The 15,146-nt window shown below is 32.4% G+C and overlaps 1 protein-coding gene across 2 annotated transcripts; it reads right to left on the reverse strand.

Moving 5' to 3' along the window:
- Positions 1-837: 837 nt before the first annotated feature.
- On the reverse strand, positions 838-10,114 carry LOC117909576. 2 transcript variants are annotated; one of them, XR_004650399.1, is made up of 5 exons: positions 10,025-10,114; positions 8,035-8,272; positions 2,810-2,893; positions 2,471-2,660; positions 838-1,113 (listed from the first exon to the last, which is right to left on the reverse strand). XR_004650399.1 is itself a non-coding variant. In XM_034823634.1 (4 exons), exons 2-3 carry the CDS (start codon positions 8,209-8,211, stop codon positions 2,837-2,839), a joined length of 234 nt encoding a protein of 77 aa, XP_034679525.1. In that variant the 5' UTR covers positions 8,212-8,272; positions 10,025-10,114; the 3' UTR covers positions 838-1,113; positions 2,810-2,836. The 2 variants fall into 2 exon arrangements, 1 of the variants encoding a protein (XP_034679525.1); XM_034823634.1 differs by lacking the exon at positions 2,471-2,660.
- Between the last annotated feature and the right edge of the window lie 5,032 nt (positions 10,115-15,146).

The following is a 15,146-nucleotide window of genomic DNA, read 5'->3' on the forward strand; positions in this document are numbered from 1 at the left end:
CATATATGAAAATATTTTTAAAAAATGGGCAATTGCATTGTGATAAATGTTTATAGTTATTTCCATATTCAAAAATAAAACATTAATTATATGTCATTTTTAATTGTTAAACTATGTGTATAAACTAATATTTTTAGATCAGTTTGATAATTATTTTTTAAAATAGTTTTTTATTTTTCAAAAAAATACATTTCACAATCAAAACTATTTTCTTATTTTTTATTATTAAAAATTAAAAATATAATATTTTTAGATAATATCTTTTAATTATTTTTGTTTATTTTATAAAGAGTTTTTTTAAAAATAACTATTTATTATAAAATGATTAAAAATAAAATATTAAACACAAAAACTATTTTTAAAATATTAAAAACAGAAACTGACTTATATTCTATAAACTATTAAATAACAATTTTTAAAAACTATTTTTCCAAAATAGTTATCCAACCTTAATTCAGTTTTAAAAAATATTTTCAGGTTTTTGAAAATTAAACTACCAAACAAATTTTCCATATTGCTTTCGTTTTTTCTTATTTTAAAAATAATGGTTCTTATTTAAATTAGCAAACAAATTCAAAATTTTTATTGTAGAAAAAATAAATAGATTTCTTAAGCAAAAGAAAAAAAAAAGACCTTGGTGAGAGTGATAAAACAATATGAATTTTTCTTTTTTCTTTTTTGTGATTACCTCCTTTTTTTTTTTTTTACAAGAAAATAACAGTTTTCATTTACATAATTTTTGGAATATTTTTATATAATATTATGATTTACATTCTTTTTCATTTATATTTCTATTTTTGGAACATTTACATTTCTATTTTTGGAACAAGCCCTAAAGGTTCTAAGTATTAGTAACCACCCTATATTACCATTAGCAAGATTATAAAGTGAAAACAGGTGATTAGCATTCGTTACATACGCTTCCAGTCTAAGAGTCGACAATTGTTTTTAAACAAGAACTAGCAGAGCACTCTCACCAAGCCTAGCTTACAACAGAGCATGCCATTACACGATATTTCAGTAGCAGACACAGCATGTCGATCCACGATATTCCACAAACCTCCGCATACCCAACATACGTTCACTTTTATATAGTGTACAAGACTTGACATTCTGCAATGAATTTAGTCACATATCAGGACCTGTAAAGAGTATCACACAATCTGCAAAAGCTGTGTTTCATAAATATTCAAACCTAGAAATTACTGCTATTTTCCAAGGACGAGAAGAACTGAAATCTATGTACTGATTCTACTGAAAGTCAAACAGTCAATTAGCCCTAAAGCTGAAGCAGTTAGATAATGGAAGCCAACTAATGCTTAACACCATTAGTTGTTAATAAGAGAATGGTCAGATAGAAGGTTCAAACCGGGGCTTCCGGAAACCAAGGATTCGATATCTTATCAAACTACCCATTAACCCAATACCCTAAGTAGTTAAAGTAATGGATCAACAGCTAATAGTCAAAACAGTAGTTAGAACGAACATATTCTTGAACATGGCTTTTTTTTTTTTATCAGAAACAAATATTTTCATTCATCAAACAATTGATAAATATAAGAAGCATGAGCAATCCTTCAAAGATGAGCAACAGATGGTAGAATGTAATCAAGAGATAGAACCACAAAAACTAGTCCCCCCTCATAAAAACCTGCATATAAATAGGAGCAAAAAAATTGGACACTCAAATGGAAAGGAAATCTCCAACAAAGGAGATCGTATGCTCTACTCCTTGCTTGGCTAACTGATTTTCGACTCAGTTTGCTGAACAAGGAATCCAAGAGAGAACAACCCAACTCATTTGCATTATCTATGATTTTGCACATCCAATTGTCAAACTTTCATGAACTCCTTTCCTTGTTATTCACCCAAGATATAACGGTTGCAGAATCTCCCTCTACAATTTGACTGGATAGAGATAAAGCTATCCAAAAAGAAGATTGATGATGGGTTTTTCATATACAACAGTTCTCCTCCAAAAATCTAAGAACAGGTAGTTGCTAACTTAGAATGCGAATTGATGAAATATTACCAAATCAATAAATTCATGATATTAAGAACAGAATAAAATATACCATGTGTAATTTTAGTGCAATTGGGCGGACTGAAAAGCAGTCAAATCAAAAGGCTCAAGTGGGGGAATGAGTGCAGAGATACTACTACATAGTATCATATAAAAAACAAATATGATTAAATTTTAATGCCTCCATGCTTTGGAATATCAGATGTAGGGGGGCAATCCAAGAACATGTTCATAAAACAAATAAAATACGATTCTAATATTAACCCACATGCTTCATAAAAAATTTGGGCAGCCAAGAACAAGTCCATAAATAAGCAAAGCTGAGACAGGAGTGTCATGAGATGCACAACCAGAAGGGATAATATACAGAATAGAACTAGAAACATATTTCTCTTAAGAACTTTTTCATGGGCAATATGTGAGAAAATAGAAAGTCAAGTTCATTACTTCAATGTTTGCAGCAAGGAAGAATGCACTTATTTGTAAGTGTAACGAGCCATGAAGAGAGCTCCAAAGCATGAGAAATTCCACCATACACAATTGAGATAGTGAGGAGAAAAGCATCAGAAGTTCATTGAAGGATGACGTAGAATGGAAGCTTAGGAAAGCTCACAAAGATCTTTTAGGTTGCTCCATCCTTAGGAGGGCAGTCATGTATTTCAGTATATTCCAAAAGATAGAAGCAATGAATGAATATATAAGTAAATCCAAGAGTTAATACAGATCATAGCAGGGAAAACTACAAACTTGATCCTATTCCATATGATAAATTCAATATAAACTGACCTCTGCAAACATAAGTTGGATTCTTGTTCACAGAGAAAGCCCAGCAAAAAGCAACTCCAACTCCGCATCTTGTGACGTAGTTCTCTGTCATACAAAAGAGAGGAAAAAAACAAAAGGGCATCAAATTTTAAATTAAAATTAGGGAAACCATAAAGAATCAGTAATAGTTCATTATGTAAATTAGTAAAATGTACTTCACCTGATTTAGTGAATGCATTTCCCATTGTGCTATAATTTGAAAAGGAAGGTTAAATCAACCAACCAACAACATATCTATTTTATATATATATATATATATATATATATATATATATTAGTGAGCTAAACTAGCTACTTTAGGCTGAGAATTTTATTCCAAGCATTCTTGAATCAGACTCTACACACCTCCTGCAATTTATATTGGCCTTGAAGACTTGAGATCCTCATTTTCAAACGAATATTTCAACCTTTGAACCAAGAGATCCTCATTTTCAAAGGCTATCTTGTTTCTTTCCTTCCAAACCGACCAAAATAAACAAAGAGGAGTTGCCCTCCAAGCCTTTCTATGCTTCTTGCCCACAAAGGATCCATGCCAACCTAGGAGGGTGTCTCTAGCCGAATACGGAAGGACCCACGTCACACCAAACAACACAAAAACAAGTTCCCACAAAACCCTAGCCTTGGAACAATGGATAATAATGTGATTAATCGACTCCTCTTCAGCACAACAAAGGAAACATCTGTTAGCTATGGCCTACCCCCTCCTTTTTAGTTGATCCAGGGTTAGAACCTTCCCCCACGAAGCTTCCAAAGCAAAGAAACCTACCTTAGTGGGAACACAAGGGCTCCAAATGATGTTCCACGGAAACGGGACTGCAATTCTAGGTTCAAGAACACTATAAAGGGATTTTACGGAAAAAATTCTCGTCCTTAGTCTCTTTCCAAAGCACCCTATCCTCCAAGTCAATGACTAACCTCTCTCCTTGTAAAGTCGAAAGGAACCTCTCCACCGCCTCCACCTCCCAATCATTGAAAGATCTACAGAAATAGGGATTCCAACCCCACCCCCCCCTTCTTCCCCTAAAGAATCCCAACAATCCGTTACCCACGCATCTTTTGAATCCGCTAAAGCGTACAAAGAAGGAAAAGAATCACAAAGGGTATTGTTCCCGCACCAATTGTCCTTCCATAATCCCACCCCATAGCCCTCCCTTACTTCATGGGTACACCACTTTCCTTCTTCCATCTCAAACTTCCTACTACTGACCAGCCTCCACAAAGACTCCCTTTAGACCGCAAAGTGCCAACTCCACTTGCACAAAAAGGCCCTGTTGAGAGTAGAAAGGCTTCTAGCACTCAAACCACCCTTCTTTTTATCTGAACAAACAATTGCCCACTTAACAAGATGAGGCTTCTTCTCCAAAGCTCCCCCACCCCAAAGAATTTAGATGTAAGAAAAAGGCATTTGTATGAAGTTTGGGATTTTCATATTTCTCTCTTGAACAATACACAAACACTATTCCCTAAACAGCTTAAGCTAATCAACAATCAAGTTCAAAGGCTACTGCTAACATAGAAATCAAAATCCTTATGACACATGAAGGCCACAAGAAAACCACATGACCCAATCAATATAATTTGATTTTCTTCTAGACAATCATGATACATCAAATCTAAAATAAGAAAAAGTAAAAAAATGATGATTTTTTTTTTTTTTTAAAGATAAAATGATGTATATTAAACGAGAAGAGGAAGCACCAAAAATAGTGCCCTCAAAGTATACAGGGTATACAAAAACAGCCCAAAGTTGCAATCCGAGGGGGAAATGATAGAAACACACCACCTTCCCTTACTTAGAGCCTAACCAATCTAAGAAACTTACAAGAGAAAAAGGGCTTGAAACTAAAGACACCCTAACCCAAAAGAATATTTCAGTCTTTGAAGCAAAAACTCCTCATTCCCAAAAGCTAACAAATTCCTTTCCTTCCAGATTGACCAAAATATACATAAAGGGGTCATTTGCCAAGCCTTTTTACGAACTTTCCCCACAAACGCTCCATGCCACCCAAGAAGAGTTTCCTTCACTGTACACGAGAGAATCCAAACCACACCAAATAGGGAGAAAAGAAGATTCCACAGAACCCACGTCCTTACACAACGAAGTAAAAAGGTGATCCACCGTTTCTACTTCAGAGAAGCATAGAAAACACCTATTTGCCAATGAGTACCCCCTCCTTTGAAGTTTCTCCAAAGTTAAGACTTTACCCTAAGAAGCCTCCCAAGGAAAGAAGGCCACCTTAGGAGGCACACTCACCCTCCAAATACTACCATTAAGGAACAAAGGAGAAACTCCGGGCTCCAAAATAGAATAAAGAGACTTGACTAAGAAAGTGCCACACTTTGATGTTGTCCAAATCACTCTATCTTCCTCCTCCCTTGGCACCCGGAAGGCTTGGATCTTATGCAAAAAACGCTCCACCAACTCAATCTCCCAATCATTAAACGCCCTTGAGAAAAGAGGGGTCCAACCATCCCCATCACTATCAGGGTTCCAAACATCTGACACCCAAGCATCCTTAGACAAAGAAATGGAAAATAAAAAAGGGAAGGACTCACAAAGTGGCTCATCTCTACACCACTTGTCCGTCCAGAATCACTCTCTGCCCACTACCCACTTAGTAGGCTAACCTACCATTTAAAAACAACCAATCTTTCCTAATTGCTTTCCAGAGCCCAACACCATATCTCCCACTTACTGCCCGAGTGCGCTCCTCTTCAACATACTTGTGACTGATGACTTGCTTCCAAAAAGCCTCTCTTTCATTGGCAAAATGTCAATTCCACTTACTTAAGAGAGTTATATTCATCATAGCTAAATTTCTCACACCCAAACCACCTTTCCTTTTTTCCAAGCAAACCAAGTTCCACCTAACAAGATGCAGCTTCTGCACAAGAGCTCCCCCACCCCACAGAAAATCCCTCCGAATCTTCTCCAATCTCAACTTCACTTTTCTTGGCAAGTAAAAGAGAGACATGAAGTACATAGGCATGCTAGATAGAGTGCTTCAGATTAGAGTGAGTCTCCCTCCTTTTGAAATATACTGCTTCTTCCACATTGCAAGCCTTTTTCGAAATCGCTCTTTAACACCATCCCACACAGCCGTTGATTTTAAGGGGGGGCCCAAAGGCAAACCCAAATAGCAGGAAGGGAGACCACCCACTTTACAACCCAACTCCAAGGCCAAGTCCTCTATATCATGCACCCTACCCATCGGGATTAACTCGTTCTTCTCCTAATTGATTCTCAACCCTAAACAAACCTCAAACCACATGAGAAGCCAACTTAGATAAGTCAACTGGTCTAGAGACTCCTCACAAAACACCAATGTGTCATCCGCAAATAACAAGTGCAAGATTAGAATCCCCTCACCACTCCTACCTCTCACCCTCCAGCCCCCACTAATAGCCCTTCTCAATAAACAACTAAACACCTCCATGACTATCACAAATAAATAAGGGGAGAGGGGATCTCCTCGTCTTAATCCCCTTGAGCTTTGGAAAAAACCGAAAAAGAGAACCATTTATTAAAATAGAAAATTTCACAATAGAGATGCATCATTCTATCCACTTTATCCATCTCTCCCTAAAGCCCATCTTTTTAAGCGCTGCCATTAAGAAACTCCAACTGGCATGATCATAAGTCTTCTCTATATCCAACTTACATAGCACACCCCCTACATTGCTTTTCAACCTTGAGTCCACAGCCTCATTTGCAATCAAAACTGCATCTAAAATCTGTCTACCCTCCACAAAGGCATTTTAGGACTCCGAAATCACTTTCCCCGTAACCTTTTTTAATTCTATTAGCCAACACCTTGGCCAACAACTTATAGAGGCTGCCCACAAGGCTGATCAGCCCAAAATCTTTCATATCTTCTACAGCTCCCTTCTTTGGGACTAGAACCAGGAAAGTAGCATTCAATGACTTTGCAAATCTGCTCCTCTTATGAAATTCTCTAAAAAAACCCATAATCTCAACCTTCACCACATCCCAACAAAACAACCAAAAAGTCCTGGTAAAGCCATCCGAACCGGGGACTTTGTCTTTGCCTAGATTTGAGAGTGCTACAAACACCTCATCTTCCGAAAAAGGAATCTCCAGCCCCTCAGCCTCACTCCTAGCTAATCGCATAAAAGACAATCCGTCAATACAAGGACGCCACCCCCCTTCTTCTGAATACAACTTCTGAAACGCCCCCACCACACTATTTTTTAAATCATTCTCCTCCATATGCCAACAGCCATTCACTTTCAACTTGGACAGTCAGTTTCTTCTATTGTGAGCATTCGCCATCCTGTGAAAAAATTTGGTGTTATTGTCCTCCTCCTTCAACCACAATTCCCTAGACTTTTGTCTCCAAGAGATTTCTTCCCTCAACACCCAAGACTTATATGACTCCCTAGCCTCCTTTCTAGTTTCACAATCTTCCAGATTCAAAACTAAATCTGAACTAACACGAAATTGCCCAACAATAGATTAAGGAAAAAAATTTACTGATTTTTAATGCTCAGACATCAACATAAGAGACTGTAAAGCTGATTGCTTGGGCTTCCTAAGGATCTGTGAAGAATTTAAACTTGAATTGCTGAAAGCCCACTTCTGGGTACATTTTCCAACCCATTATTGAGGCCATGATTCCAGTTGGTTCTTATCAAACTTACACCATTTCTATTCATTGCTTGTGCCTCACAAACAAGGGAATGGATAGGAAGGCAGAGCTGGCGGCATTTAAGTGTGAGGATTGCGATGATCTATTCAAATTATCGACTGTCCTCGCCAATTTATAAGCACAAGAACATCTATATGGACAAATATTGTTCATTAAGTTTTTTCCTCACACAATTTATAACTACAATTTTTATAAAACTGATATATAAGATTATTTATCAGGACCAAAGTATGTCCAACACAGTCTCAAAACCATTACTTTTCCTACTCCTAGTTACCAATCTGAACAATTATCTAACATATCTCGAGGGTGACTGACCTTCCCATATACATTCTCTCACCTGATCTCATATTCAAAATCATATCAACCCAGCAACTATCAAAAGTTTGCAAATGACTACAAAAGCAATAATTCCCAAAAAAATCAATATATATTTACAAAAGTAATAAGCCCCAAAAAGAACAACATATAATTTACATTAAAAATATTATTCGAGCTATTCCAGTGGTTGTTTACCTGAATGGATATAAGTTGCAATATTTTGTTAAGGACTCGCAGGCGATGCGTTGCATAAGTGCTGTTTGTAGGAAGTTGGTTCATTCTCTTCATTTCTTCATGAACTGCTACCTTCTTCCCTTCGGAATCCATTTGCTTCCATTGATGTTGTGCTTGAGTACTAGTTCCACTCTCCATAGTCTGATCAAGGACGCTACTGCCCTTAAAATGATCAAGTGGGTTCCTTTTTCTAGTAAACCTGGTCCAGAAAAAACAAGAAAATGATTTTTTATTGTGGGCACACCAACGAATAAACAAACACAAAGAAATGCATAAAACTAATAATATGATAACAAAACAACAAATGACTAGTCAAGAATGTGGCCAGGTCTATCCATGTGAGTACAGTGTATACACAGACAAACAAACAGTCACTACTTGCTCCATACACCAAAGTGACTTAAACTAAACAATTTATAATTCCATGTTAATTTTTTAAGATTGAACTTGGACATGAGCATTACTCTTCATACTTGGTACAAGAGACACCAAAGACCATCCCAAAACCAGGTCCTAACTCACGTAGATAGCACATATAATTATCTTCTTCTTAACAAGGCAAAAGGTACAAAATTTATTGCTTGAGCAAAATTGGTACCTAAGAGATGGGTCATTAGGCTATTATAACACTATTGTCTCACTAAGACTCCTGTGTTTTACCAATCTTTTAGCCTCAAAATAATGAAGATGGCTTGGAGTTGAATGTTATGCCCTGTTCAAATGAGGTCATTGCTTGTATTTATAGTGAAGCATGAAGGTCCTAGATGCTGTCCACATCGAGTTAAAGTCACTTTTTGAAGCTTGTTAGAGATTGTCAAAACATTCTCAAAGAAGTGTAAAGTTCTTCCAAGTTGTGTAAGCCCATTCAGTGTTAATGGCAATCTGTCCCAAGGAGCCTATAAATAGGTGAAGGCCTCTCTTGAGGTGTAGCAAAGAGCTACACTTGTAATCTTTTATGAGAATAGTCTTGTATTCTTTGAAGTGTTCCAACTGTGTTCTCTTCATTTATTCAACTTTTAGACTCTGCAAGCATGCTTAAGTTGTGCAAATTGGAATTGTCTAAATGTTGCATGGAACTTAAATCAATGATATTGACAGTAAAAATTTTAACCTCAATTCCTTCTCATATAAGTCATCAAAGTCATGATGACTGAAAACATATCCGACCCCAGCTAATTTCCTTCGAATAAATCTTGAAAACATGTCCAATCCACAAGCTATAAGCAATTTTGCCTTGATTTTCAAAATTATGGAAAAATAGAAAAACCATAATCAATCGAGGAAAAATTAATTCAAATTATAATTGGTAGTTCAATGGGCTATTGTTTCTCCAGCTTTGTTCATATCTTTAAATAGCGAGTGAGAAGTTAAATCATTTTTATCACATGAAAATTTTCCCAAATCACAACCAAAACACCATAATAATACCATTTTTCTTCCTATCTAGTACCATCCACAACCGAGACCGAATCTAAAACAAAATACGAACTTTCCATGATGTTTGATTTCACCACACTATTCTGTAGCTTTATTTCATGTCTGATTTCACGATTCAATTCTGCGGATGTTGTTATCTTTCGCTTTTCTTAATTTTCCACATTTTGTCAACAGCCAAACGAGGTATGGATTGCAACATGATCAGGATTTCATGAATCATCAACATTTAATTAAAAGAAAATTTCAAGCAAGTTTTCGATATAATTGCACCCTGAAACATCCATCACAAAGTCAACCGCAAATCCGCAATGCCGAACAGAAGCTAAACTTAGTAACAGAAAAAAAAAAAAAAAAAAAAAAAAAAAATGGAAACAACGTAGGCCTAATGGTCCGTTTGGTCGCTGAGAAAAAACACAGTAAAAAAATTTCCGATTTTTCTTTTTCAACGTTTTCCTCCGATTTCTCGGAAGCCAAACAGAGCACGAAAGACGATAAGCGTAGAAAAAGTACTTACAGGCGGTGCTTTCGGAAGGCCCCTCACAAGTCTCTACCTTCTCTCTAATCGATACGTTTTTAGAGGAAAAAGGGCGGGTTACACCGCACCCCCTAGAATGTTCTATACGATTCCAATCAAAGAAACTTATTTTAAGTAAAGAAAAAATAGGTTTTTCTTAACCTTTTTTAATCAGTGCCGTGTGTTTTGGGAAACTTGTTTTGAAAACTATTTTTATTTTTTAATTTAAAAATGATTTTTAAAAACAAATTTAAAAAATACGGTCAAACAAACTTTTAAAAAAAAAAAAAAAAAAAAAGCGATGAAAACTACTTCAATCATTCTCTAAAAATTATTTCCTATTTCATTTTGTTTTTAAAAAATAATTTTTAGAAAACAACAACCAAACAATATCAAAATTCTTAAAAACAATTTTCTTTTATTTTCAAAATCAAAAAACTGTTTTTAAATCATACCATTAAACAAACTCTTATTTTCACTTATTTTCCTAGAATTGTTTTGAAAAATAATTATACAATTCAAAAATATTATACAAGTAGAAGAATGATTAAAAATAAAGCATTTCATATAAAAATTAGTTTTAAAATATATTTAACAACATAGAAAATTCCAAACATATATTTGTTCAACAAAATATGAAATAATAATTTTTAAAAACCCTTACCAAATAAACCCATTTCACCCACCAATTTCATCATTATGTGAACTTTATTTATACATCCATTTAATAATAATAATTTTACTAATACATTCAACTACAATTTAAAACTATCTAAATTATATTTCTCCTTTTTCCTTTCCCGTTCATCTTCTTCCTTTTTTTTTTCTCTCAATTTATATTGTTTCAATCATAAATCATAAGACCGTTTTTGGTTGATTGGATATAGCATAACATAGGATAATAAAAGGGATAATATATTATATCACATGTGTGGTTGATGATGAAATAAAATGAGTTATCTCATCATTTGTTCTATCATATATTGAACCAAAAATAGGATATGATAAGTAGTGAAATATATCCTTCGTCTATAATATCAAATTTCATTTGATAGGAAATGCATTTAAAGGGATATATATATATATATATATATATATATATATATATATATATATATATCCCTTTAAATGCATTTCCTATCAAATGAAATTTGATATTATAGAATATGTACTTATCTTATCCTATCACATAAGAAGAAAAAAAATCATCTTCTCTAAAGCTCATTTGATAAAAGAAGAGTGATCGAAACCATAAATTATTATTTTTTTTTTTATACATTTTGTTTGAATTATATAATGTATCATATGAATACTTTTAGGGCTTATTCTTTATGTAATTTGTGACAAAAAAAAACCTTATTGTAAAAACAGTTCAAAAACAATTAAAAAGAATTTAGAATTGATTTATAGGTGAGAAAATCATGAGGAGAGTACAATAGAAATAAATAAATAAATAACTCGTTTCATGGTGTTCAAACCTAGAAGACCGAACTCTTGGAGAGATTCGGACCTAAAAGTTCGAATAAAAAAAAAATTCAAAACGGGAAGGTTGTACACAATAGAAACGTTGGGATGTATAAAGACGAACAAAGTTCAATTATTTGGTCAATAGAGTGTCTAAAGGTATAGTTTTGGGTGTTCGGATGTATAATTCTAAACATTATATATATGTCTGAAAATATAGTGTCAAACGCTTATAGAACATCGGACTTTATAACACCGAACACCATTAATAACACCTTCTTCTTCCAACTCAAAAAAATACAAAAAGAAATAAAGTAATATTATAACAAACATACTTCTACACTTATACTATCATTTTATTTGTTTATCCATAGCGAGAAATAAAAATTTTTAAAATAAATTTTAGTAAGGGCATGGAGATGTTAGAAGATGAGTGAATGAATAAGAATATCGTAGTTTAGAAACTTTGTTAAGAGATGTTTTTGTTCTAAAATTATTCATTATCATGGATGCAAGTTGCAACTATCAATGTGATAGACACAAATGTAATTTCCATCTAAAAAATTTACCCCTTTATAATTTTTGCTCAAGGAAATGTAGTAAAACTATCAACCAGCAATTACCAATTAAAAGAAAAAAATTCAAGAAATAGAAAATAATAATAAATTTCACATAAATATAGAGATATTTTCACTTATCTCCCTTGAGGTTTTAGTTAAATACAATTAATCCTCAGTGATTTGAAAATTCATCACATACCTCATTTATTTTAAATTATAGGGGAGGTGACTGAAAATTTCAAATGAGAGTGATAGGGGAGGCACATGATGGAATTTAAAATCAATGGGGTTTGGATATATTTAGCCAAAACCTTAGAAGAGATCAATGAAATTAACCCTTGGATATTTGGAAAAACTCTAAACCTGTCTAAGCTTTCATGAGAAGAAACACTATTTCCACTTGCATATGGTTGAATCCATTGAGTGTGTTAGTGATCAAAACACACCACTAGTAAGAGATGTGGCATTAATTAAGAATATGTGCTCACCTACCATAACATGCCTAAGTACATCATAGGATTGGACTCTCGTGTATAAATAATAAATGGTGCATGACATTGTCAAAAAATGGCTTGTTACTATCTATATGGACTTAATTCCTATGATCTTATTATTGCTTGTCGGGTTATCATCATTTTTTATTTTATATTAGGCGTCAACTTCATCCATTCTTTCGCTTGTTTTTATTTGATGATTTTATTGGACGATCAAATTCAACTATTTCCTCGCAAAATCTAAGGATATGGTCATTGACTAAAACAATTATCGTACAATATTTATACATTGGACTTATATGTTTGTCCTTTCTATTATATATTTTACTCTTAACTTTAGCTATTGCAAATTGACTATGACAACACAAACACAAATGGTATTAATCTCATCTATAAGTGGATATCTACTAAGAGGTTAAGTTCTAAGTTGCCTAATCTCATAATTTGTCTACAAGGCAACACATTCAGTCTTCATGATAGATCGTGTCACTTGTCACAAAATAATTGAATTTTGGAAAACCAATTTTCTCCTAGTGGAAATTTCTTGGCTTTTTTATTTAATTAGTTTTTGTTGGATTCCATATGGATTATGGGTTAGTTTTCAAAGTTTAGAAGCTCATACATAACTTCAAGTATTTTGGACCAAGATATGAGTGTGACTTTAGTTAATGTAAATAGTTTTAGTCGATTTGATAATTTTCTAAATTTATAATTTTTTTGTTTGAAGTTAGTGAATTGATGTGATAATTTAAAAACATTTTTATTAAACTTTGTAGATATTATGTCTCTTCTTTTATCTCTATTATTTTTGCTATTTTTATGATGTAATAATTTTATTTTTATGGATATATTTGATATTATTATTACAATATTTATAAATTTTTGCTTGAAGCCACTATTGGATGCCATTTCCCGTACAATCACAAAAAGAATAAGAAATCAACTTTTTTTTTTCCAAAAAAATCAAAAGAAAAAAAAAAACATATATATAAATAAGGCAAAAGTCAATGGCATGAAAGCCTCAAAAGTTTGAAGAAGAGCCCCCATTGGAGGGTTTTGACTAAATCATTAGATTGAAGGCTATTGAAAGCCAATTATATGAAACACAATTGACTAAGACACCTCAACAAAATCAAACTTTTTTTTTTTCCTTTTTTATTTTATTTATTTTTTACCTAATTTATTTTCAACCCCCAAAAAAGGGGTTTGTTATCACATGGCCACCTCATAGAACTTTTTTGACACCCCACTTGTTGAGTGGACACACAAAAGATTCCCACTAAGTCCTTTCATATTTCACTAAATTTTTGGATTGGAGGCCATCTTCCTCACTTGTAATCATGGGGTTTTTGATATGTTGCCTGCTAATAATATTGCATTTTGGTGCACAAAAAAGATAGGTTAGAGGCAAAATTGATTAGCTTTTAACATTTATAGTGCTAGTTTGACCTTTGAAGAAGTGGGGGCATGACCAATGGAAGGTTTTTATTTTTGTTAGTTCTTTAAAACATTTATTTTTATATGAAATAGTTTTCTTATAGACAATGAATATTAATTTCATATATTTTAAGGAAAAATAAGTAATTTTTGGATACCATTTTCATAAATAGTTTTAAAAAACAGTTGTTAAGAGTATCTAGAAATATTTTCGAAAACTGTTTTAAAAAAAATAGTTTTTATTTTTAGACCTAAAGTTTGTTTGGAACTTAAAATATTTTCAATTTATTTTTTATGATTCCAATTTTTTTAAAAATAAATTTTATTCACATGATTTTATTTTCAATTTATTTTCATATTTATATCATTATCTTTAAAAATAACATTTTGAAAATAAGTAAAAATTAGCTTTAGAAAATAAGTGAAAATAACTTAAAATAATATTATAAAAAAATATCACATTTTTTTTTATTGTTAAATATATTTTCTTATTATTTTTTGTTTTGAAAAACAAAAAATCATTTTTGAGACAACTATATCGTAATTTTGAAAACCCAAATATGAAAATATTTTTCTCAATTTATTTTTATAAATGTATTATATACACTTACATATAATGCAAAAATATACAAAGTATTCTTCATATTTTTAAATTTTTATTTGAAAAACTCTAAAAAAAAATTGAAAATACCTCAAAATTGTTCTAAAAAATAAATGATTCTAAAAAAAAAATCATAATAATAATAATAATAATAATAATAATAATAATAATAATAATAATAATAATAATTATCAAATAAGCCCTCAATTTTTGCTGAAATTTCGTGGATTAGTATTCATAAAAAATTGGTCAAACAAGTTAAATAATTAAGAAATGACATTAAGACATACAATGTTTGAAAATTAAAATATTAGATTATTGTATATAAGGCACATATTATTATATTATATACCCTCATAAAATATAGATAAATTTTTTACTGCTATATTCGTTTAAGGTTTCTTAGATAAGCTCCCTTATTTTATTTTATTTTTTAATAATAAGGTATCACATCCTGTATGTAATATACATTAGACTTTTCAATTCAAATAAGCATTTTTCCAAAATTTATGGAATTATTAAGGGCTATTTGATCATATTTTTTTGAAATTTATTTTTTAAAACTA

Source organism: Vitis riparia, chromosome 19 (assembly GCF_004353265.1).
Source record: "Vitis riparia cultivar Riparia Gloire de Montpellier isolate 1030 chromosome 19, EGFV_Vit.rip_1.0, whole genome shotgun sequence".
NCBI lineage: Eukaryota > Viridiplantae > Streptophyta > Magnoliopsida > Vitales > Vitaceae > Vitis > Vitis riparia.

Bases quoted from the DNA above. Each gene is read 5' to 3' on its own strand.
- LOC117909576 (XM_034823634.1), bottom strand. From the start codon at position 8,211: ATGGAGAGTGGAACTAGTACTCAAGCACAACATCAATGGAAGCAAATG. The intron at 2,894-8,034 runs GTAAACAACCAC...TTTGTATGACAG, and splicing joins TGCAACTTATATCCATTCAG to AGAACTACGTCACAAGATGC.